Source organism: Dromiciops gliroides, chromosome 3 (assembly GCF_019393635.1).
Source record: "Dromiciops gliroides isolate mDroGli1 chromosome 3, mDroGli1.pri, whole genome shotgun sequence".
Taxonomy (NCBI): Eukaryota; Metazoa; Chordata; class Mammalia; order Microbiotheria; family Microbiotheriidae; genus Dromiciops; species Dromiciops gliroides.
In genome coordinates, this window is record NC_057863.1 from 241415574 (window position 1) to 241440515 (window position 24942).

The 24942-nt window shown below is 39.1% G+C and overlaps 1 protein-coding gene across 1 annotated transcript in view; it reads left to right on the forward strand.

Annotated features, from left to right (window-relative positions):
- LOC122745522 (cytokine receptor-like factor 2) overlaps positions 1–24942 on the forward strand; it is a 41291-nt gene that overhangs the window by 4487 nt on the left and 11862 nt on the right. Inside the window, exons 2-4 of the mRNA XM_043990858.1 lie at positions 17543–17648; positions 18813–18973; positions 20212–20345. Of these exons, the coding sequence (XP_043846793.1) occupies positions 17543–17648; positions 18813–18973; positions 20212–20345 (401 nt within the window). The remainder of the gene's footprint in view (positions 1–17542; positions 17649–18812; positions 18974–20211; positions 20346–24942) is intronic.

Consider the following 24942-nt stretch of genomic DNA (forward strand, 5'->3'; position numbering starts at 1 on the left):
AGGGCCGATGCTTTATCCACTGTGCCACCTAGCTGTCTTTATTCTGTTTTTAAGTGTATCATTTTGGTGGCTGGAGATGGGTAGAATGTTTCATCTCTAGGCCTTTGGACTTATGTTTTATCATTGCATTGGTGAGAGTTCTAAAGTCTTTCAAGGTCATTTTTCTTTACAATGTTGTCCTTGTATAAATTTTTCTATTGTTTCTACTTGCTATTGTTGTTCAGTCATTTCAGCCAAGTCCCACTCTTTGTGACCCCATTTGGGGTTTTCTTGGCAGAGATACTGGAGTGGTTTGCCACTTCCTTGTCAGCTCATTTCAAAGATGAGGAAACTGAGGCAAACAGGGTTAAATAACATGCCCAGAGTTACCCAGCTGCCATCTTAAGGCCAGAGCTGAACTTGGAAAGATGAGTCTTCTTGACTTCAGGCTTGGTACTCTATATAATGTACCACTTAGCTGCCTTGGTGTAGGGGCCAAATTTTAATTGGGGAGTGTTAATTAGGTGGCTTGCCACAATATTGGGGCAAGGAAGGAGATTAACAGCCTCTTTCAAAAACAGAACAGGGCTTATTAACAAAAATGAACTTAAAACACAAGTAAGATTAGTAGAATTAAGGGCAAGGAAAAAAAGGGATGGGGAATGGAAGTTTATACGACCTGCTATCACTCCACTGCCTGGGGCTCAACAGAAAACACAGCTGCATCCTGTCTCTTTCCAGCTCCAACGCCAGAATGGCGAATCTCCTCCCTTCTCCTTCCCAGCAGACCCCAGGCTGTCCACACACAGCCCCAAGCTAATTGACTGGCAGCCCTGATTGACAATCACATGACTGCCCTCACTGGGCTTCCAATCCTTATAATTTTTCCAGGCCCATGTAGGCGTCAGAGAGTGTTGATTATGTGAGCTGCCAGCACCATGGCAACAGCTACAGCCAGTGGGTGGAGCACCCACTGGTGCTGAGGTGGGGTGCCTGAGCTTGGGCCAGTGCTTGTGCTGGGTTTTTTAAATTCTAACCAAAAGATGGGGTCATAAAAACCTCAAATCACAATTAATTCTTTACATTAGAAAAAAAAAAGTTCAACTTCTATAGTAGAGGGTTATATTTGTTTGATTGAATAGGCAAATGGCTATCAATATAATTTTCATGCATTTGACACTTCCTATATATATCTTCTCCCTTTGCTTTATAGGGCTCATAGGTTTAAGACTGGTGTGGGGTGCAGCTAGGTGGCACAGTGGATAAAGCACCAGCCCTGGATTCAGGATGACCTGAGTTCAAATCTGGCCTCAGACACTTGACATTTACTAGCTGTGTGGCCCTGGGCAAGTTACTCAACTCTCATTGCACTATAAAAATAAAAGAGTGGTAGGGGGCCTTAGAAACCATCTATTCCACCCTTCCCAGTCCCCACCCCTCAACTTATTTTATAGATGATGAAGTTGAATCTAGAGAACAGAAGTGACTGGTCCAAGGTCATATAGGTAGTAGCTATCAGAATTAGAATGCAAATCTAGGTCTTCTGAATGTCACTTATAGGTCTATTTCCATTACTCCCTGCTGCCTTACACACACACACACACACACACACACACACACACACACACACACACATGCTACATTCCATGTGATTAAACTTTACAAACAGAAAAAGAGAAATAAAGTTCAGGTCTTCATGATAAGGTTCAGGAATGACCTTTTACATCTGCTGTCATTAACTCACATGATTTAAAAATGTTAGCTAAGGAATAAGCTCTGCAATAGTCAGTGGTGTCTGAGAGTGAAAATATTGATGTCTCTGATGCCATTATATCCTCAGTAGGAGGCAGTGAGGTGACAATGGATAGAGCTCTGGAGCTGGAGTCAGGAAGATCTGGATTCAAATCTGGCCTAACTTACTTACAGAAACTAACTAGCTGTGTGATCCTGAGCAAGTCACTTATCCACTCTCTGCCTCAGTTTCCTCACATGTAAAATAAGGATAATAATAGCACCTACCTCTAGTGGTTGTTGTGAAGATAAAAAAGATGATATCTGTAAAGCTGCAAACCTTCATGTGATATGGAAATGCCAGCTATTATTATCAGGCCCAGGCTAACCCAAAGGATGTTTACTCTTACATAGTCTGTAGTATTGCTCCTATTTCTGAGAACTAACAAAGGAGTAGTCCAGAAATGCTTTGCTCATACATTTGCTACTAGTGATGTAACAGAGGATGCCACCTTTCTGAAGTGATGCCATCCTCCAGGAATCCCAAACTATCTCTTTTTTTTTGGTGGGGAAATGAGGGTTAAGTGACTTGCCAAGGGTCACACAGCTAGCAAGTGTCAAGTGTCTGAGGTCGGATTTGAACTCAGGTTCTCCTGAATCCAGGGCTGCTGCTTTATCCACTGTGCCACCTAGTTGACCCCCAAACTATCTTTCAAGGCGGCAAGATAGCATTATTGAATTGCTTCCTGAATTAGGTTTCCTATTCTATTGATACCTTCATTCTTCAATAGGACCATGACATCAGGGTGATGCCATAACTTGCAGTGAATTGGATTTAAGTGAGGGAGGGCTGTGCAAAGTCACCAACATCACTCTTTCTTCTGGAGCAATGGGTCCAGTGGCAAGATATACATCAGAATTACTGGAGATGGCCCTGGATGTTTAATGCAATTAGGGTTACATGACTTGCCCAAGGTCACACAGCTAGTAAATACCTGAAATCAAATTTGAACTCAGATCCTTGGAGATGTAAGGCTTAGTGGGAAGAGTGATGACTCCATAATCAAGAGGTCGTGGGTTCAAAACTTGCCTCTGATGTATACTACCCAAGTGACCTTGGTCAAGCCACTTAATCATCATAAGGCCTCAGTTTCTAGATCTGTAAAATGGCAGTGTTAGAATAGATGACTTCTGAAGTATTTCCCAGCTCTGAGCTATGATCTCATGACATTTTTTGTCCCATTTAACAGTGTATACATTTATTAAGAATTAGCATATTCTCCAAAAGAGAGAATAAATTTAGAAGGCTGCCTAAGAGCTGAGCTTCTTGCCCAGCACATTGCTAAAAGTCTTTCTGTTGCATCTGAAAGTTGCTGCTCCTTCCCTAAACTCATCATCCTTTCCAAAAACATGGGTCTGTTCATTCTCTCTCAAACATTCCATGCACAGTCTTTCCTCAGCCTCTGGACTCTCATTCCCCTGGGCGAGACTTCCATAAAAGCTCAATGTCTGGAGGGGCAGAAATAATCTCTTACACTTATTGGAATTTTACAATGTGTCCCTGTTCAGCATCACCCATTCTAGGCCATAGTCTGCTTGTCTTTCTGTATGCAAGCAAGAGATCCCCATCCCTTCCCCCTTGTCCCCTGCCCCAGTTACTTTTTTCTTAATGCGTTGTTTTTAAATTTTTTGTATTTTTTTGTGAGGCAATAAGGGTTAAGTGACTTGCCCAGAGTCACACAGCTAGTAAGTGTCAAGTTTCTGAGGCCAGATTTGAACTCAGGTCCTCCTGAATCTAGGACCAGTGCTTTATCCACTGCGCCACCTAGCTGCTCCCCATCCCATGCATTGTCTTTAAAACAAAGTATTATTGATACCTTTTGGTTTTTACTTTATATTCATTTTGGACTATGTCCCTTTCCATTCGACCAAGTGAGTCTTCCCTTGTTTAAAAAGATGTGAAAAAAAAAGCAGTTCAGGAGAACCAATTTACACAGCACCTCTTTCTGACAGAGTATCCAACATTCTACATCTGTAGTTTCCCACCTCCCCAATGAAAAGAGGAAAGCATATTATTCATTTCTTCTCCAGGAACAGGCTGGACCATTATCATTGTAATACATTCAGTTTAAATTTATTCAGACATAAGAGATTTTCATGATTTGGATGAGATTTTTGGTGATCACAGCAGTCCCTGTTTGGGAGTTATTGTCAGTAACTGCTGACAATTTTCAAATGATGTCAAATAGCTGTAAATGTTACATAAGGATTTTTTTGATAATAATTTTTTTTTTGTCAGAGAAATATGTCACGTGTCGCTCTGTGGTTTGGCACACGGGCCACAAAGTTTCTGAGGTAACAGTATGACTTTGATTTTGTACTCTATGTCCTATAGAGTTAGGCTATTGATTTCCATAAGCGATCATAGTTTGTTCTAGTTTCTGATAGATGTTTCTACAAGTCAGTACTTAAGGGAACCCCTCCTAATTTTGAAGGAAAATTTCATATTCAAATGATGTCTGTCATGTGTCTTGCTTCTACAGTGTACAAATTTATCCATCTCTAGAATGCCACAAGGACCGTTTTTTTTTTTTTAGTCATTTCCTGCAGTGTTTATGTTCTGAGAAAAAGATCTTTAGAGTGTGTTGTATCAAACAATTAAAAAATACCCAGAGTTTTACATTCCACTGAATTAATCAGAGTCAGAGATGGCATAGATATTAATGTCCTGTTTTGCGACCATATTCTCTTAGAATCATTGGTTGTCATGGTACCTGGAAAGAGAAGCTTTTTAACAGAGATTGAGAATCAACTGGATGGAAATGGGACCTGGAATGCCTTAAACGATGAATAATATTTTAAGCTCTTGCCAAGGTTCATAAGCTCCTAGCTTTCTTAACCTAGATGACTCCTGATTCCTTTTGTTTCATTTGTCAGAAAACAGAAGGAAAAACTCCAAAATCCATTATAATCTATCCCTGAGGTAGAGATTCCCAACTCGAGCGCGGCTGCAATTATTTCATAATATATTGTAGATACAGAACTGTCATGGGATTCTCTAAACATTTTCAGGCCAAAATTAAACTGCACTTATTTTTTTTTTACATTAAAAATGTGCCACATAGCATTCTTGTTTTTTGTTTTGTTTTTTGTGAGGCAATTGGGGTTAAGTGACTTGCCCAGGGTCACACAGCTAGTAAGTGTTAAGTGTCTGAGACCGGATTTGAACCCAGGTACTCCTGACTCCAGGGCCAGTGCTCTATCCACTGCACCACCTAGCTGCCCCCACATAGCATTCTTTTGCACTTATTAAGTCATTTTTCAGTCGTGTCTGATTCTCCATGACTCCAATTTTTCTTGGCAGAGATAATAAAGTGCTTTGCCATTTCCTTCTCCAGCTCATTTTACAGATGGGGAAACTGAGGTAAACAGGGTTAAATGACTTGCCCAGGGTCACACAGCTTGTAAGTGTCTGAGGCCAAATTTTAACTCATGAAGATGAATCTTCCTGACTCCAGGCCCAGTACTTTATCCAGCTGTCCATTCTTTGTATAGTTTATATTTGAAGGGAGAAGGGGACATTACAAGATTTCAAAAATGACTGAGTGTTACAAACTCTGCAAAGTTCGAAATTTTTGCCCTAAGGAACTTACCAAATGATCAGCCTTAAGGATCTGTGTCTAAATCTTGGCCCTGAAACGACTGATTTCAGAAACGATCCTCCTGTGTCTCTTCCTATCCACTTTTTTGTTAATTCCAAAGCAAACAATTTCCCTCAAATCAAACAAACAACAACTACTGAGAATCTGATTAGTGTAGAACACTGTGCTAGCTTTGTGGGAAGATAAGTCTAAGATACAGTCTCTACCCTAAATCTAACTAGGAAGTCAACCTTTGAAAAATTAAATAGCAGTACAAGAGTAGAGATTCAAGATAACCATAAGACAAAACACAATTAATGTCCAAATGAGTGCTACAGATCGTGTGTATCTTATTAATTCAGAATAGAGGGAATGATATTGTAGGTAGTTATAGAAAATAGGTTGGATTTGGAAGCATAGACATATAGATATATAAATATAGAGCTTAAAGAGAACTTGGAGGACATCTATCTCCTTATTTACAAATATGGAAACTGAGGCTCACTGTCAGTGGTCAAGTGACTTGCCCATGTTCACACAGGTAGGCAGTAAGTGGCAAAACTGGGATTCTTTTATTTTCTTTTTTTTTTGCAGGGCAATGAGAGTTAAGTGACTTGTCCAGGGTCACACAGCTAGTAAGTGTCAAGTGTCTGATGCCAGATTTGAACTCAGGTCCTCCTGAATCCAGGGCAGGTGCTTTATGCACTGTGCCACCTAGCTGCCCTTCCCTTTTACATTTAAATTAAATTTAATTATTATTATATTTTTTTCTGTGTGTGGCAATGAGGGTTAAGTGACTTGTCCAGAGTAACACAGCTAGTAAGTGTCAAGCGTCTGAGGCCAGATTTGAACTCAGGTCGTCCTGAATCCAGCACTGGTGCTTTATCCACCTGTGCCACCTAGCTGCCCCCAAAACTGGGTTTCAAACCTAAATCCTTCTACTTCAAATCCCATGCCCATTCTTCTATACCATGCATCCTCTCAATCAAGAGAAGGAAGATAGGGCAATCGTATGAGCAAAAAGGTTTTTTCTCTTGTCTAACCTACATTTTGTGCTTTTCAACAGTCTTAAAAAGGTCCCATGGTGAAAAGACAAGACATGTAACCTCTAGTTCCCATTGCTTTAAGAAAACGAGGAAATGAAAACTGTTTTGTGCAATGTATGAAAGCTCTTTCCCACCCCCACCTCCACACCACCAAATTAGTCGAATACATCCTAAATTACTTTGCAGCTTGCCAAGCCTAAATAATTATTACCAACGCCATTTAAAAGCAAGAATTTAGTGTGTATATAATGCAGGAAAGCAAACCAATGCAGTCCTAAGCTACTTAGTTCCTTTTAAAGAAAGGAAGCAAAATGATAAAGAAAAGGCAGACAGATTTATATTTCTAGCTTTGCCACTGAGTCATTCTTTATGTGCATGAGTCCTTTAACTACACAATGTTTTAACACTTTGGTCAAAAAAATAGGATGTCAGTTCTTATCCCAAAGTTTTTTTATAGGCAGATCCAAAGAAGGTTGATGACAACATTCTCCAGGAACAAAGTTGTGATCCTCACATGATATGACAATCAATAGAGGGTGCTCATGCTAAATGATAGATTGAGTCCGTCCCTGGCAGATGGGAACTCTCTATTCAATCAGCCATTACCTATCTGACATTTGTAATTGCAAAAAAAAAATGTGGTTCAGGAAGTGGTAGTAGTCACATGGAGGAGACATCTGATGATTGATGTCATTGAATGAGAGGATCATGGGATTTATGAGCTGGAAGGGACTTTGAGGGAACCTTAGGCTAAGAAAAGTGAACATCATGCTCTAGTGAGACTAAGCAGAGTTACTTAGATTGAGTCCAAGTTCAGTGTACATGTTGTCCTCTCAGTACATATAAAATATGACCCTCAAACCTAAGGAAAGTATTATTTAGTGAAGGAAACAAGATATGGCCAAGATTTTTGAACACTACTCAAGTTCAAGGCATACTATGAGTCAGTGTCCACTCAAAATTCTAACTGCTCTAGACCAACCATAGAACACACTAATTTAAAACAAAAGAACTTCATTAAGTAACATAGCAAAATAAATGATACGGAAGATTTCTTCTATGCAGAAAAGAGTTCAATTTCTCATATATTTCCAGAATATTGCTGGAAACACATGTGGGAAACAACCAAGGGAGAAGGCAAATGTGTCCGGAACATTTGTGGCCTGGGCAATTTATTCTTGAAGGACCACATCCCAACCAGATTCTGCCTCTGCTCCTACTACAACCACTTTCTCTTGGGAGCCACTGAAGATTATCTGTTTGTCTGGTGATTGCTATCAAGTCATAAGGTACTTCCTCTACTGCTGCACTCACAGATCAGGGTCCTCTGCTGCTACTTAATGGTCTTCTGTTGAGTTTCAGCTGCTATATGTCTTCCCCCAAAGGTCAGTGTCTTGTCTCTTTTAGTCCCCTTGAGTTAAGGGGCCATAGAAGATATTTCTTAGACTCATAATCATTGCTGTACCTAATTCTGACTGCAAAACCCAACAGAAGCTCAGATGGTTAGAGTAAGTTTATTATTTACACTGGATCTGCCTTAGGCTTCTACTCCTTAAATAAGACAACTATTTGAATTGAGTGAGAAATTTCCTTGTAGTTTCTTTCAACTCCCATCACACCAATTGTGGACCATGTGGATTGTTCTGGGATCTTTACTGTTGGCCACTTTTGTCAGACTTTTCTGCCAGCAGTAAAGCCACTGACTTTCTTACAAAGATATGGAATTATTTCTGACCAATGCCAAAGGGGTATAAAATAAAGCTCTAACCCAAACATAATAATGTTCTAACAGCTATATAACAAGTAACTTAGCACATTGGCAATTAATATTTATTGTTTAGAGTAGACAACAACATCCTTATGCCTCAGTTAAAGCATAGGCACATTGAGATTACTAGGGTAGAGATAGGAAGGGATGGAGCCCTTCAGCATCAACAGGAGGCCAAGGAACTTTCTAGAAGTGTTCTACTTTGCTGCCAACAATATGCCACATTTCTTACATCTGTCCTCTTCTCTCCATTCATACTGCTACATTCTTAGTACAGGTCCCTGTTGCTCAAATTATTGAAACAGTCTTCCTGTCTCGAGTTTTGATTTTCTCTAATCCATTAATCAACCAAGCAAAGAAACTAATGGGGAAAAAAATCCAAATATTTATTAAGGATCAATGACTTTGTCAGGCACTCTGCTTGCTAGGCACTGGGGGATATAAAGAAGAAAATGAGACAGTCTTTGCCCCAAGAAACCAATTCAAAGGGGGATGGGGGGAGGACAGAGAGGGGGCAGAAAACATGCACAGATTTATGAATATGGAAAATACATACACAAGAGATATAAGGGAACCTTAAGGATAAGGTAGCAGCAGCTGAGGGGATCCAGGAAAGGTATCAGGAAGAAGGTAGCATTTGAACTGAGTTGGAAAAGAAGTCAGGAATTCCAAGAATCAGGGGTGAGGAGGGAGAGAATGAATTAATAGGCTCACAGGATCATAAATTTGTAAGTGGAAAAGGACTTCAGAAAGATCACTCAAACTTCCTCATTTTGTTGTTGTTCAGTCTTTTCAGTCGTGGCTGACTCTTTGTGATCCCATTTAGGGTTTTCTTGGCAAAGATACTGGAGTTCTTTACCATTTCCTTCTTTGGCACATTTTACAGATGAGGAAACTGAGGCAACCAGTGTTAAGTGACTTGACCAGGGTCACATAGCTAGTAAGGATCTGAGACCAGATTTGAACTTATGGATACGAGTCTTCCTGACTTCTGGCTTGGCGCTCTATCCACCATACCACTTAGCTGCCCCAGCTACTCTCATTTTACACATAAGGAAACAGGGATCATTCCAGAAGTAATAAATGACTTTTTCCAGATCACATAGGTAGTCATAGTCAAGATTTGAAACCAGGACCTCACTCATTACCAGAATCAGCCTGCTTTCTATCCAGCATGGAGTACTGCCAGTGCCAACACCCTGACGGAAAAACCGAGTCTATGCACAGGCCAAAATTTCTGGGTTCTCCAAATGCCCATAGCAGAATTTGGAAGGAAGAGTTGAGTGCCTCATTCATTTGCAGATGAGGAAACTGAGGATTGCACAAGTTAAGTGACTTGCCCAAGTCACACAGGTAGTAAATAGTACAATGAGCTCTTGAACCCACATTCTCTGATTCTAAAGACAATGCTTTTTTTTTTTTTTTTTTACTATACTGTGGAAGCTTTTAAGGAGCCACTTTTTAAATCCTCCAGACACTGCAACCAACATTAAGGATTCATTTGAACAGAACAGGGGTAGAAGTGGGAAAAAGAGAAGAGAAAAGAAAGGGAATGTAAGGGGACATAGATAAAAAAAAAGAGACCAACTTCATAAAATTGAGACCATGAGAAAACAAACAGCAGGGCAGGAGCAAGATTAGTACTAGCAAAGGTAGGTCTTTACTTATATCAGAGATGGGCTACCAGTGCTCATTGAGGAAAAGACAGAAATTCTGCCTCTTTTTTTGTCTCTCAGCATCTTTTTTTTTTCTTTCTTTCTTTTTTTTTTTAAAGCGGGGCAATGAGGGTTAAGTGACTTGCCCAGGGTCACACAGCTAGTAAGTGTCAAGTGTCTGAGCCCACATTTGAACTCAGGTCCTCCTGAATCCAAGGCCAGTGCTTTATCCACTGTGCTACCTAGCTGCCCCAGCATCTTTCTTTCCTAATCCTCTTTATTCTGCTCTCTGAGGCATCGTACCAGTTGAGTGCATGTGTTATTCAGTGAGGGCTTGCCAAGCCCTTTCCAGGGCTGCTTATCCATATTTGGTGTCCACCTCTCATGCAACTCTCACCTGTGGCTTCAAGAAGCTATAGCATGTGTAGCGTTTATATCTTGGTAAATTATCTTAGCAGACAGCTAAACCAGGTTGAGGGTAATTGAGAGGACTCGAACCTGTCAGTGAGTTAGGGGGTATCTACCTCACACATATGAAGACTTTCCCCCGCAGAATGAGTGGATGAGAAGAACTAGTTCCAATGGCCATGAAGATGGCTGAAGTAGAGGTTGTGGAGTACTCTGAGCTTGGTTAGACATGGAAGACTCCAAAGTCATCCACTGAATCTCAGGCCACTGTCAGTTGTCTTGGCTTGTGTCTTGGCAATGGACTTTGATGACTTTGGAATAAAGAGTGAGGCTGATGACTTTGTGTAACTCTGCCTCACTTAATGTCAATACATGAGAAAGTCCTCGCTGGTGATGTCACTGGTCCTCTTTGAAAATGAAGGATGAATAACAACAACCAGTTGAAAACATTCCCAGAAAATATTCTTCAAGCTAATTGAGAAAACTGCATTCTGTGATTAAAGGCTAATACAATGTATGTGTTTTGCTCTTCCCTGTTGACAGAAAAGCTCTTAATGGTAAAGGGCTCTTTTCTGCTTCTTACTCATATTGTAGCTTATTTTAATTATTTTATTTTAAAAGTTGAGGTCAGCTCCTGGGGCATAGGGGCCACTGTTTCAAGGTTCTTGTGCTGGGGGATAGGGGCTAGTCCATTCTTTTAGAGACATATGCTTTCTCTCTCTTTCTTTACTAACTTATAATATACTTTAATAAATGCTTAAAGGCCTAAACTGTCTCTGAATTTATAAGTAAATCCTAGGTTGTTTTCCCCCCACACTGGGGGGCAGGTAAGGACACACACATTAGATTTTAATGGTCACAGAACCAATGGATTTGGGTAATGCTATCCAATTAGCTTTAAGCAGGGTGGAAGGATCACCTCTCCTTGGGAGGCAGAAGGAGCTTCCTCAGTTAGTTTGTTGCTCAAACAGGTGGGTGGTAGAGGAATTGAGGACATTAGGCTAGAGAGGCTTTTTCTTGGCTTTCTGACCCAGGTGTTCTCCTTTTCACTAATGCTTAATGCCCCAAACTGGTGCTAAAGCTTCTAATTTATAAGTAAACCCTAGCTAGTTTTCCCTACACTTAGGACAGGAATAAGGTGACCACACATTAGATTTTAAACATCACAGTTGGCAACCATGAAAGGGGGTGCTGAACCCCTCAATCTTCTGATCTTTGATCTTTACTGCAAAAGAAGTTGGGCAAGAAATTTTCTTATTTTCATGTGCCTGTCCCTTTAAATCTTCAAAGTACCTAGGTAGCTCCTAAGTACCCATTTTGTTTTGCTTTTTTCCCCTAACTTTAGTCTGGTTAATCAGACAAACGTTAGATAAGATCATGTTAACCCCTTATTTTTGTGAATTTTCTATTTTGATTTTTAATTCTATTTATCTTTTTGCTTTAGCTGTGGATTGTTTTTATGGATTTTCTATTTTTATTTTTAATTTTATTTACCTTTGCATTTTAGGAAGGCATATTTGAATTATAATATGGTTACTAAAAATATCATGGGGATTAAAAACACTGAACCCTACTATATAATACAGGGGTGTCCCCTAGAAAGGACATTTACAGCATGGGATTTGTATAAGCTACCAATTCAGCCAGGCATGGAAAAAAAGCTTATCAAACTGTGTTTTAAGTGGCATGAAAAATATTTTAGCTTATTAGAGGACCAGTGGCCAGATTTGCAATTAATCTTGTACCTTAATTCCCCCAAAGATTTAACTTATTGGGATCTCTGGAATATAGTGAGTAATGAGGTTACCCAAGGGGATACAAGAGAAGGGGGATCCAAGCCCAAGTTTGAATCCAAGCCTGTTTCTCAGGCTAAAATGCCAAATGACCCAATTGCTATCCCCTCTCCCTCTATTTCCTCTATGCTAACTACAGAAGAAAACTCTATGCCAACAGCAAAAGAAAATTCACCTTTAGAGAAACCAGAAAAGCCCCCAATTCTTCTCCTTCAGGAGATCCTCACCCATGGTCAAAATGGTTCTGTACTGAGGCTCAGACAATGAACACCTTTTGGGCCCAAAGATTTGAGTTCATGGAAGCGAGATATTTCTAAATTTGATGAGGATCCCACAACAGTTATCAGCCAGTTTAGGGAAATTTTGAGAGGATATCAGTCCACTTGGGGTGATGTTACTGATCTCATGGAAACAATATTATTCCCAGAGGAAAGAGTTGATATAATAGCTGCAGCAAAATCCTTAGAAACATCAGAAAAAGCTGCTATTCGATGGCCTTTAGAAGACACTAACTGGGACCCTAATATCCCTGAGCATTTTGGTAAATTGCAAGAAGCAAGGGAAACATTGTTGAAGGCAATGGAATCCTGTGCTAGCAAGACTGATAACTGGCAAAATTTTATAGATACCATTCAGGAACCTAATGAAAGACCTAATAGATTCTAAGATAGATTAAGAGTGCCAAACAATATACTAAATTAGACCCATTAGATTCTAGAGATGCACATTTTATTTCTAATCATTTTGTTCACCAATCCTTACCAGAAATATGGAAATATTTTGAAAGGAAGTGTCCAGGTTGGAATGCCCTGAGTACTGACAGAATTAAACAACATATATTTATGAAGGAAATGAGGGGGAAGAAAGGAACGGACAGAGCATTTTAGCTCCAATACAGGAAACCATGAGGCAGCGAGGTCAAGCAGATGAGAATTGCTATCAACCCCTTAGACTTTGCTATTACTGCAATAGATGGGGACACACAATGTGGTACCATAGGATTAGGCAAAAGGAACTTAGAATTTAGAAACCCCTTCAGGGGGCAGAATCAAAACAGTTATGGATCCTTTCAGAGAGATACAGAGGATTGATGGTGTAGGGGAGGGGAAAAGATGGTGGAATCTGAAGACTTTACCTTTCCAGAACCTGAGATCTTTAGCCCTCTTGTGCCAGTCCATTCACCTTTCCAGAATAATGAATCCCATGTAACCCTTAGGGTTGGGGACACTTATTATGATTGTTTATTAGATACAGGAGCCTTAAGATCAGTTCTAGTAAGCAAACCTGACCCTGAATGTGCATCTATTGGATCTCTAAATGTAGTCAGGGTCTCAGGGAAAACTCAAACAGTTGCAAAATTAACCCCTTGCATGGTATCTCTGGGCCTATTAACAGAACATTCATTTATACTTATGCCCAACTCTCCTGCAAATCTATTAGGTTGTAACCTCCTTTGTAAACTATGAGCAACCATATCTTGTTCTCTAGATGGTGGCATTTCCCTGGAAGTGCCAGAGGACACTGTCCACTAGCTACCAATTTTGATCACAGACACTTAGGAAACAGTGAGGGATACATTTGAAATCCCTTCTGATACTCCCGAGTCCCTGTGGGCTTCTTCGTCTTCTGATGTAGGTCTCCTTAAATCTGCTGTGCCTGTTACCATTAAGCCCAAACGTGGCCCACCACCATCCATTCCACAATATCCCTTATCTAGGAAATCCATTTAGGGAATTGCACCTATAATTGAGGCTTTGAAAAACCAAGGTATTATTGTCTCATACCATCATTCCCTGTGTGATACTCCCATTTTGCCAGTTAAGAAGCCTAAGCCTGGGCCAGATAGCAAACCTGTTTATTGTTTTGTACAAGATCTGCAAGCAATTAATTCTTATATTGTACCTAGACATCTGATAGTGCTCAACCCTGTTACTATCATTTCCTCAATCCCGTGTGAGGCAACATGCTTCACAGTGGTAGATCTCTGTTCTGCTCTCTTTTGAATACCAGTACACCTACACTCCCAATACTTGTTTGCCTTCACCTGGAAAAATACACAGTGGACTTGGACCAGACTCCAACAAGGATTTCTTGACAGTCCCACACTATTCTCTCAAATTTTGCAGCAGGATTTACCCTCCATTACTTTTAAAGGTTCCACCTTAGTTCAATATGTAGATGACTTATTCATGGCTGCACCCAATGTTGAGATTTGCCAGGAAGATAGCCCCCATTTGTTGCTAGAGCTGCACAAGAGAGGTTACAAGGTCTCCAAGTCAAAGGTACAATGGTGCCTACTTCAGGTGGAATATTTGGGTTTTGTTTTGGTCACTGGCATGCGATCCATCTCTCCTAAGCATGTCCAGACTATTCAACAACTTTCTGTTCCCTCTACTAAGAAGCAGCTAAGGGCTATTCTGGGAGCAGCTGAGAATTGCAGATAATGGATACCCTTTTTCTTGGTGAAATTACTAAGCCTCTTATATCTCTAACCAAAAATTCTGTCCTAGAACCTTTACAGCTGGATTCCCAGCATCTTTCAACGATATCAGAATTAAAATGGGCTTTGTTATCAGCATCTGCACTAGGACTCCCAGACTACAGTGTTTTACCTTTTTTTGTACATGAACAGAGAGGAGTGGCCTGTGGGGTCCTGACTCAAAAATTAGCACCTGCCCAGTGCCCAATAGCCTATTATTCTGCTCAACTTGACTCTGTAGCTTCTGGAGCACCACCCTGCCTTCAGGCTGTGGCTGCTGCTGCTCTCCTGTTGGAAAAAACTTCTGATCTGGTCTTAGGTAACCCTCTAATTGTGCAGTGCCCTCATGAAGTTGAGGCTCTCTTACTGAGTCATAGGACATAGGTTTCTTCAGATCAAAGGCTCACTAGGTATGAAGTAACCCTGCCAGGAAATGAGAGAATCACTTTAAAGCATTGTACAGTCCTTAACCCAGCAACACTGCTTCCTGACTTGCCATTCTCAGGAGAGCCTTTGCATGACTATACCTCCCTAGTTGACATGGCTGAGAAACCTCATGATGATCTTTTTGACACACCTTTAGAGAATGCTGATTTTATTTTCTATACTGATGGATCCTCTTTTATATGTGAGGGAACCTGTTATATAGGTGCTGCTGTAGTTTCTGATTATGATACTGTCTGGGCAGCTTCTCTGTCCTCCCATCTTAGTGCACAGGCTGCCAAACTTGTGGCTCTCACATAAGCTTGTCAGAGGAAAAAGTGCTACTGTTTACACTGATTCCATATATATATATATTTAGTGTCTGCCATGCTGTAGGAATGTTATGGCTGCAGAGAGGATTTTTAACCTCTGCTGGCAAAGTCATTGCTATTGGAGAATTTATTAAAGATCTTCTATTTGCCTTGAACCTTCCCTCTGCTCTAGCTACTATTCATTGCCCTATCCACACAGGGAAGAATGACCCTGTCTCAAAAAGGGAATGTATGAGCCGATGCTGCTGCTAAGCTTGCTGCTTTGGAAGTCCCTGAACATGTATGTCACCTCTCATGTTCTGATGATGTTTCCATTTCTCTTACTTATAATAAGTCTGAAGTAGAGAAGTGGAAAAAGAAATTCAAGACTATGTGATAAAATAATGGGATTTTGGCAGATACTCAAAGGCCTACCTGGAGATTAATCTAAACTGATTGAATTAAGTGAGAGTGATTGACTGATTAGCCTACTTCAAGTAACCACACCTGGCTAGCCCTTAGGAAGGTATTGTTCTTAGAAGCTAAGGACTTTGAACTCAACTTGAGCCCACCTTCAAGTCCAGTGAACCAATGGATTTGGATGATGGTAACCAATCCAGCTTGAAGCAGTGTATAAGGACCACCCATGCTCTGGACCTACAAGAAGCTTCCACACTCAGTTTGGAAGGAGTTTGTGGTTGAAGCAGGCTCGTGTTGGAGGACTTGAGGAAGAATTAGACCAGGCTGGAACTCTAGGCTAGATAGGCCTTTTCTTAACTTCACATGTTCTTTTTTTTCCTAATACCTAGTATGCTTTAATAAATGCTTAATGCCCAAAGACTGTGCTAAAACTTCTAATTTATAAGTAAACCCTAGCTAGTTTTTCCTACACTTGGGATAGGAATAAGGTGATCACACATTAGATTTTAAAAGTCACATAACTCAAACTCTACACATTAGCAAGGATCACATTTCTACTGTTTGTTGAAACAAAGTTTGTTCATTTATAACTCCTTGGCTTTATTCATGTAGCTTTGTGCTTAGAATTCTCTCTTCATGCCCTCTTGCCAACAGCAAGGTGCCCTATTTTTCAAGACCCAGATCAATCAAGGGGTTGAAGAAGTTATATTGTTCAGGTCCTAGAAACCCTGGCCCATGCGGATATCTACCTTTTTTAAGCCTTATTGCATGCCCAGGGATGTGCTGGTCAATATTTAATAACCAGCTCACCAGGAAAAAATGTATGACATACTTTAAGTTTAATTTCCATTATTAACATTTTATCCATTGCTTTCTTTCTTTTTTTCCTTTTCGGGGCAATGAGGGCTAAGTGACTTGCCTAGGGTTACACAGCTAGTAAGTGTCAAGTGTCTGAGGCTGGATTTGAACTCAGGTCCTCCTGAATCCAGGGCTGGTGCTTTATCCACTGTGCCACCTAGCTTCCCCCTCTCCATTGCTTTCTTAAGCTTAGGTAACCAATAAAACAGCCATTCAAGCCCTAATCTATAGCATTTCCCCATTTATAAGGTACAAAGGCTGACTGAAAATTTAATGGTTCTTGAGAGCTTAAGAGCTGGCTCCAGCACATCTTTGCATGTGCCACTTAACCATGACACTTAATCCTATTCTATCCTGTACTATTTAACTTTTTTTTCCAGGTGTTTGTGCTATCTCAATGAGACTTTAAGCCCTTTGTGGGCAGGGACCACCTTCCACACTTCTAGCCCTCTATGGGGCTCATGGTTAACACTGAATAAGCATTTATTTGTTTGTTTTTATTGATCATTTCTGCCTGCTACAAACTCTTGTGAGGAAAACAGCCACAACTATGAATATATTGTTTAAAATAATTTCTCTCTTTCTTTTGCCTAATATATTCCCATTTCACAAATGTTTGCTTTCACTGGCAGCTCCTCATGACTGTTATGTATGCTTTCTGTTTCTTGGAATCTCTGGTTTCCTTTAAAATTCTTCTCTATGCTACGTTCTATAGGAACCTTTTCCTTCCGAAACTACCTGGTAATTATTTCTCTCTCTCTCTCTCTCTCTCTCTCTCTCTCTCTCTCTCTCTCTCTCTCTCTCTCTCTCTCTCTCTCCCCCTCCCTCCTTCCCTCCTCTTTCTCATCCCTCACATTAGCAGTAAGCTCCTTGAGGGAAGGAGCTGTTTAACTTTTGTCCTGTATCCAGCACTGTGTGCCTGGTATATCAGAAGTATTTAATAAATTATTATTGATTGGTCGAGGCAAAGAATAAAAAAAAACACCCAGCCATGACTCTCTTATACTTACTAGCCTATTTTTCTCCTTAGGAGGCAATGTAAGTATACAGATTATCAACTTCAATCTTGAAAGGACTCTTGTTAAGTGGAATGTCAGTGAATACTTGGCTGAAAAGAATTTAACTTTCCTTTATGGGTAAGTATTTGTGTAGAAAATCCTCAATACAATGGAAAATGAATTGTATATACTCTTTTGAAATTTCTTCTTCATATGGGCAGCAAGGAGAATGCCAGAGAAAGATACCAATCTATTTAAGTCTCTATCTTTTAGAGCTTAGTTTCATCCTTAGTCTATACTACAATCACATTTCTCTAAAGCTTCTGATGAGTCACAAGCTTACCCACTCAGGCTCTTGTGCTAGTTATTCCCAACTATGCTTATTCACACCATGGAGAATGGTGGGTTTAGAGGTTAGAACAGCTAATCCTGTGGCATCCTTTCAGGGAATTTATGACATTTTTTTCCTGCCATTTGATAAGATCAAGGATAGGGGTTAGACCTGTGGTACTACTGGGATAGGGAATTTCCCAGAACAGGGGCAGCTAGATAGATGGCTCAGTAGATAGAACAGTTGGCCTGGACTCAGGAAGACCTGAGTTCAAATCTCATCTCAGATATTCACTAGCTGTGTGAATATGGGCAGGTCATTTAACCTCTGTTTGCCTTAATCCATTGAAGAAGGAAATAGCAAACAACTCTAATATCTTTGGCAAGAAAAGCTCATGGACAATATTGGCTTGCTATGGTGCATGGTGTCATGAAGAGTGGGACACAACTGAAGGAAAACAATGCAAAAAAACCCCTTCAAAACCTGTAATAATGTTGATTTAAGCCAAGGTTTTCCTGCAATCTTATCTTCTTACTAGCTGATGATGCCCTTCACAAAATCCTACACTGATACCTCATTGTAGTATGGAGTTGATCCTGGGTTCTTAAAAGCTATGCCAATGGAGTGGGAGTCCTGGCATATGCGGCCATTTTGGAAAGCTTTAGGCATGGTTCTATGGACCTCTTTAGCTAAGATCTGGAATAGTTCATCACTGAAAGGCTGTACACTTGGCAAGAAATGTCTTAGCCATGACTACCAATAAGACAAGGGAAAATCCAAAATGGCCCTCAATTGTAGGTAGTCTTTTAAAATTTTTGTAGTAATGGCAGAATGGTGGAAAAAGTGGAAGACTCCATTACTAAGAGTGGCATAAGTTTTAGATGGTCTATGAATGCTAACTCCCATTGAAAATGTCAACAGAAATTAACATAAAAAGTGACAGTAACAGTAGCTTTTTTCTTTAATTGTAGATTGGACAATGCTTCACCTTCACAAGAGTGTCCTCACTACACTATTTATCAAGGTTATACTTCTGGATGTGTTTTTAAGGCTGAAAATAAAGGACTGACTTTTTTACTCAAGAGAGAAGATAAAGTTCTTGAACGAAGGGTTGTGAGGCTTAGGCATTATTGTAAGTACCAAATATGGTCTACAGTTTTGCTTTCTCAGCTGCTGAAATCCAGTGGAATCCATTTTCTAGCCAGGTCCATAGCAAGAAATGAGTCCCCCACTAAGAGACAAACATGACATTTGCTAGCTTTCATGGTCTTTTTATTTTTGTTGGTTTGAATCCATATCCATTTGATAAGGAGAAGTTAAGAAGATGAGAGAGGGAACTAAGGTCTAGCCTCCGCCTATTGATTACAAGGAAAGGGAACAAATGTTATCTATTTAATTGTCTTTAAAATTCAACTAGACATTTATGATAATTCCAAATAGCTCAAATATGTTCATCTTCCTGATTTCTGCCTGTTATCTTTAGGGAAAAGGACTGGACATCTGATTTCCTTGCTATAGCAAACTTCCAGATGAGATAATTTCCTTTCCTATTGCAGTTCAGTGTGTTCTCCACAACTCAACACTTTATTTTAGGGTTGCCATTCTAGAGCACTGAGCATGTGCTTAAAAATTTGGGCCAATAGTATGAGTCAAAGGCAGATTTGAACTCAGATCTTCCTGGCTCTAAGGCTACTTCTCACTTTATTATACCATGCTGTCTCTCTGTAATCTTAATCATATAAAATACTATATTAGGGCAGCTAGGTGGCACAGTGGATAAAACACCGGCCCTGGATTCAGGAGGACCTGAGTTCAAATCCGGCCTCAGACACTTAACACTTACTAGCTGTGTAACCCTGGGCAAGTCACTTAACCCCAATTGCCTCAGCAAAAAAAAATACTACATTATATACTATTATCATAATGTTTTATTATTATGTTAATATTATTATATAATATGCAATATAGTATAACAATAATGTAATATATACAAGAAATAATATAACACATTATAATTGTGTTTATAGTTATATAAATTATAATTTCCTTTTATATATTAATTATAATATAAATTACTGCATAAATATTCTAATTATAATGTAATATAAATATATTAATATTTTCATATCATTATATTTACATATTATTATATACTAGTATAACATTATACTATATTACATAATATATATTTATATATAAAATACTATATTAACATTATATTAAAAGAAAATTGTTTAAAAAGACTGATGCAAGTTTTGAAAGATTGATATTAAAAGGAAAAAACAGGCAAGAAAAACGCAGGGATTTAATGGAGCTGAAATATTTGTCTCTGAATGACTTACCTTCTGGTGAAGTATGTTTTTCTTTCAGTAAAACCCAATTCTCCAACCAATGTGAGCTTCACATGGAGAGAAGACTCAGTTATAATAACATGTTCTGATTTGCCCTATCATGGTCTCACCTATGAAATTCAACACAAAAGCATCTTTGATCAAAAATGGCAGGTATGTCCATCAAGAATGTTTTAACTTCTTCTGATTGTCTAATCTTAGAAGGAGAGCGATGTTAGGTCCAGGATAAGACATCCTAGTTAGAGAAGTATAAAGTAACACAATCTTCCTAAATATTTGTCCTTTTGCTTTACTTACATCTTACTAAATTTCTTCACTCTATGTGGTCCTCATTAGCACTTCAATGTTAATCATCAGTTAATATGTAACTGTTGAACACCTTCTATGTACTTGGGGTAGAGGGTCCATTGCTGAATCTGTAGTCAATAAGACGAGTTTAAATCTCACCACAGGCATTGACTACATTTGTGACCCCAGGCAAGTCATAGAACCTCTCTGAGACTCAGTTTTCTCCTCTTATGAGAATAAGATGTAATAATGGGTGTAACAATAGCACCTACTTCTCAGGGTTGCTATGAAGATCAAATGAATTAATAAAAGTAAAGCTCTTTGTAAATCTTACAGTACTATAAAAACACCAGCTGGTTATTATTGTTGTTATTGTTTGTGATAATTGACACTAACCACTAAGCATTGTGAGATATATATGAAATTTGAGACATGCTCCCTGTTCTCAAGGAGCCTAAACTTTATTTGTAGAGAAAAGATTCAAAATCACAGAATGTGAGAGTTGGAAGGAACATTAGTGACAATCCAGTCTAAATGATCTAGTGAGAGAATCTCTGATATAACTTATTTAACAAGTGGTCATCTGAATGAAGACTTCCAACGAGAGGGAAATCTACCACCTTTTGAAGCAGCCCATATTTCTTCCCACCCCTGAGATCAAGCCTAATTTAGACTTTGCAGCTCACGTCATTTCCCCTGATTCTACCCTCTTCCTTCTCTCCCATGATAGCTCTTCAGATACTTAAAGACAGTTGTCATGTTCCTCCCTGAATTTTCTCTTCTTCAGAGTAATCATCTCAGTTCCTTCAACTGAACCTCATGTGACATGGACTTAGGATTCTTCATAATCCTGGTTGCTCCCCTCTGTATATATGGAATAAAAACAAACCATATAAGACAATGCCATTAAATGCTAGATTCTGTGGTACAGATGATAAGAACTGTAATAGTCAAGAGGAAGGCTGGATGAGTGAGAGTTGGGGTAGTCGGGGAATCCTCCATGGAGTAAAAGGGACACAAAGTAGGTTTTGAAGGTTGGTGAAGATTTGGATAGAGGAAGGAAGGCACAAAAATGGGTGATTGCACCAAAGAAAGGTGAGTATGGGATATTCATAGAAAAGTAAGATATCAGAGTTGTTTTTTCCCTTTTTGCTACTTCTCCTTTCTATTTCTCATAATTCCTTTAATACATATCAGCCAGACTATACAGTTAAGGGTGAAGGAAAAATGGAGAAATGGGACATTCCCAGAACAATGTTTATATTTTGGAATGACATCTATCCATTTCACTGGGGAGTTCACTCAGTGGGGAAAAAGTGTCTTACATGTATAACACTTTAGGTATAATTTTGAATCTTCTACTCACTTACTTTTCCACTGTGTCTTACCTTCCCTCAACAAGCACATGCTGTCTGTTCACTCCAGAAATAAACACAAAACATGGAGAATATTTTTCAATGCTTATTATCAATCAATCAATCAATCTACTAGCAGTTATTTTAATTATATATTTATATGTAATTATATGTTACATATATAATTGCACATAAAAAAGATTATTACATTCTTCTAAGGAGAGAGGTGGTCAGGTGAAAGACCAATTTAATATATAAACTCATTTGTAAAATCTTATCAAAGGGCATGTTAAAAGTCTATGAGCAATATTACCAAATTTAAAAAAGCAAAAAGTTGTGGAGAAAAAAAAATTGACACATAAAGCAAGGCAGAGACCAAACCAAACAAGATCATAGTAATGACATTTAAAGAGAAAATTGTGAAGAGTCAATCAGGCATTCAAGCACTTAACAAGCATTAAATTAACAATAATTTAATCAATTATTTAAATAACAAGAATTTTTCTTATAACTACCATGTGCCAGAGCCCATGCTATAGTTCTGGGCAAAGAAAGGAAAAAACAATGTCCCTGACGTAAAAGAGCTCACATTTGATTAAGAAGACAACATGTAAGGGGAAGCTAGGTGGTGCAGTGGATAAAGCAATAGCCCTGGATTCAGGAGGACATGAGTTCAAATCCAGCCTCAGACACTTAACACTTACTAGCTGTGACCCTGGGCAAGTCACTTAACCCCCATTGCCCTGCAAAAAACCAAAACATAAAAAAAACAAAACAAAAAAAGAAGACAACATATAAATAAAAAATGTATATACAGGCTAGATGGAAAATCACCTTAGAGAGAAAAACCTCTTTTACTTGGAAGGACCAGGAGAGACCTCTTGAAGAAGATGACATTTGAGTAGGATATTGATATTGAACGAACCCACAATTGGGTCTTTATGTGGCATGATTAATGTAATGAGTGGCAGGTGTTGATTGCTATAAGTGGAGACAAGAACTGACCTCCACCCAATCCAAAATAAATTGGTATTTTTGCTGAATAGAGGGAGGCATTTTTTTCACTTATCTACTAAAGTTTCATATTTACTCCTTTTTGAGATACTCATAATGGAGTCTGATTTTGAATACTGAAATTGGACAGGCCACCAATATGGAGCCAATTTTCAATGCAGTGACATCTAGTAAGTCAAAATGCTAATTAATGAATGTACTTGGACTTCAGAAAACAAGGACTTGGATCCTAATTCTTATGCTTACTATCTGTGTAGCACTGGACAAATAATTTTCCCTTTCCAGGCCTTTAATATGTAAAATGAAGCAGTTGATAAAATGAGAAGAGAATTTAGAGGTCCTTTATTTCATCTCTGGGCAACCAAGTGGCACAAATTGAGTGCCTGGCCTGGAGTCAGGAAAATTCAACTTCCTGAATTCAAATTTGGCGTTAGACACTTACTAGCTGACCCTAGGTAAGTAATTTAAACCCTGTTTGCCTTAGTTTCTTTGTCTGTAAAATGATCTGGAGAAGGAAATGACAAACTAATTCAATATCTTTTCCAAGAATACCTCAAATGTTGTCATGAAGATTTAAGCATGACTGAAAACAAGTAAACAATAAAATTAATCTCTTTCATTTTACAGATTAGGAAAATGAAATCCACAGAGATAAAGTGACTTTTCCAAGAGTAGTCACATAATTTCTAAATCTTTCTAGCTCTAAATCTCTGACTTTTTGTCCCAGCATTTACCTCAAACAAAGGAGTAGGAGAGAGGGAAAAAAAGTCAACAGTAAGGGAAGTGTAGGTAGTGGAAGGGGCAGCCAGGTAGCGTGGTGATGGATAGAAACCTGGAGTCAGTAAATCCTGAGTACAAATCTGGCTTCAGATACTTCCTGGGCAAGTCACTTAACCCTGTTTGCTCCAGTTTTCTCATCCGTAAAATGAGCTGGAGGAAAAAACAATGACAAACCACTCTACTATCTTTGCCAAGAAAACCTCAATTGGGGCCACAAAGAATCAGATGGGACTGAAGCAAACAACAAGATAGTGGAAAAATGGGGAGTCAATAAAGGACAGAACTGAGAAAAGAGATGAGAAACTAGAAATTAATAATAATTACTAAACAAATTAGACCAGACCTATACTTGTATTGGTTTAAGGAACACTGAGTGAGAAATTTTAATCTAGACGTAGAGATCATCATTTGTCCTGCAACTTCTAGTTTCAGAGAGTTGCATGGAGATATAGGGAGGTTAAATTATTTGCCCAGCATTACAAAGCCAGTATTTTTCAGAGGCAGTATTTGAAACTATATCTTCATGATTCTAAAGCCACCCCCTTTACACATATGCTATGGCTGCTTCTTACTAAATGATTTTTTAAAATCACATTTTTGGGGTGGCTAGGTGGCACAGTGGATAGAGCACCGGCCCTGAAGTCAGGAGGACCTGAGTTCAAATCCAGTCTCAGACACTTGACACTTACTAGCTGTGTGACCTTGGGCAAATCACTTAACCCCAATTGCCTCACCCCCCCCCATCACATTTTTATTGTTATTATTTTTTTTGGTTTTTGGATCCAGATCTGTATTTTCATTGATATAGAGCTGAGGTGTCAAATGTCTGGACTACAATCTGAAGTGCAGCCTAAACCAAATTAAAACATAATCAGGAACTATTTCATAAAACCCCCATTAATATGCCTCCATCCATATGTATGATTTAGTGACCTCTGTTTATATTTGAATTTGATATCATTGGTGTATAGGAAGCTAGTTGGTACAGTGAATAGAGTGCCAGGACTGGAGTCAGTTCATGAGTTCAAATCTGGCCTCAGATACTTACTGTCTGTGTGGTCCTGGGCAAGTCATTTGACCCTGTATGGCTCATCTTCCCCATCTGTAAAATGGGCTGGAGAAGGAAATAGCAAACCACTCAAGTATCACTGCCAAGAAAACCCCAAATGGGGTTACGAAGAGTCTGACAAGACTAAAACAGCCGAACAGTAATAACCATTGGTGTATACAAATGCTAAAAGAAACTCATTTTATTAATCAATAGAGGTTGGCAACTGCTTTATAATTTATAGATTTTAAGTCTTTCCTGGGAG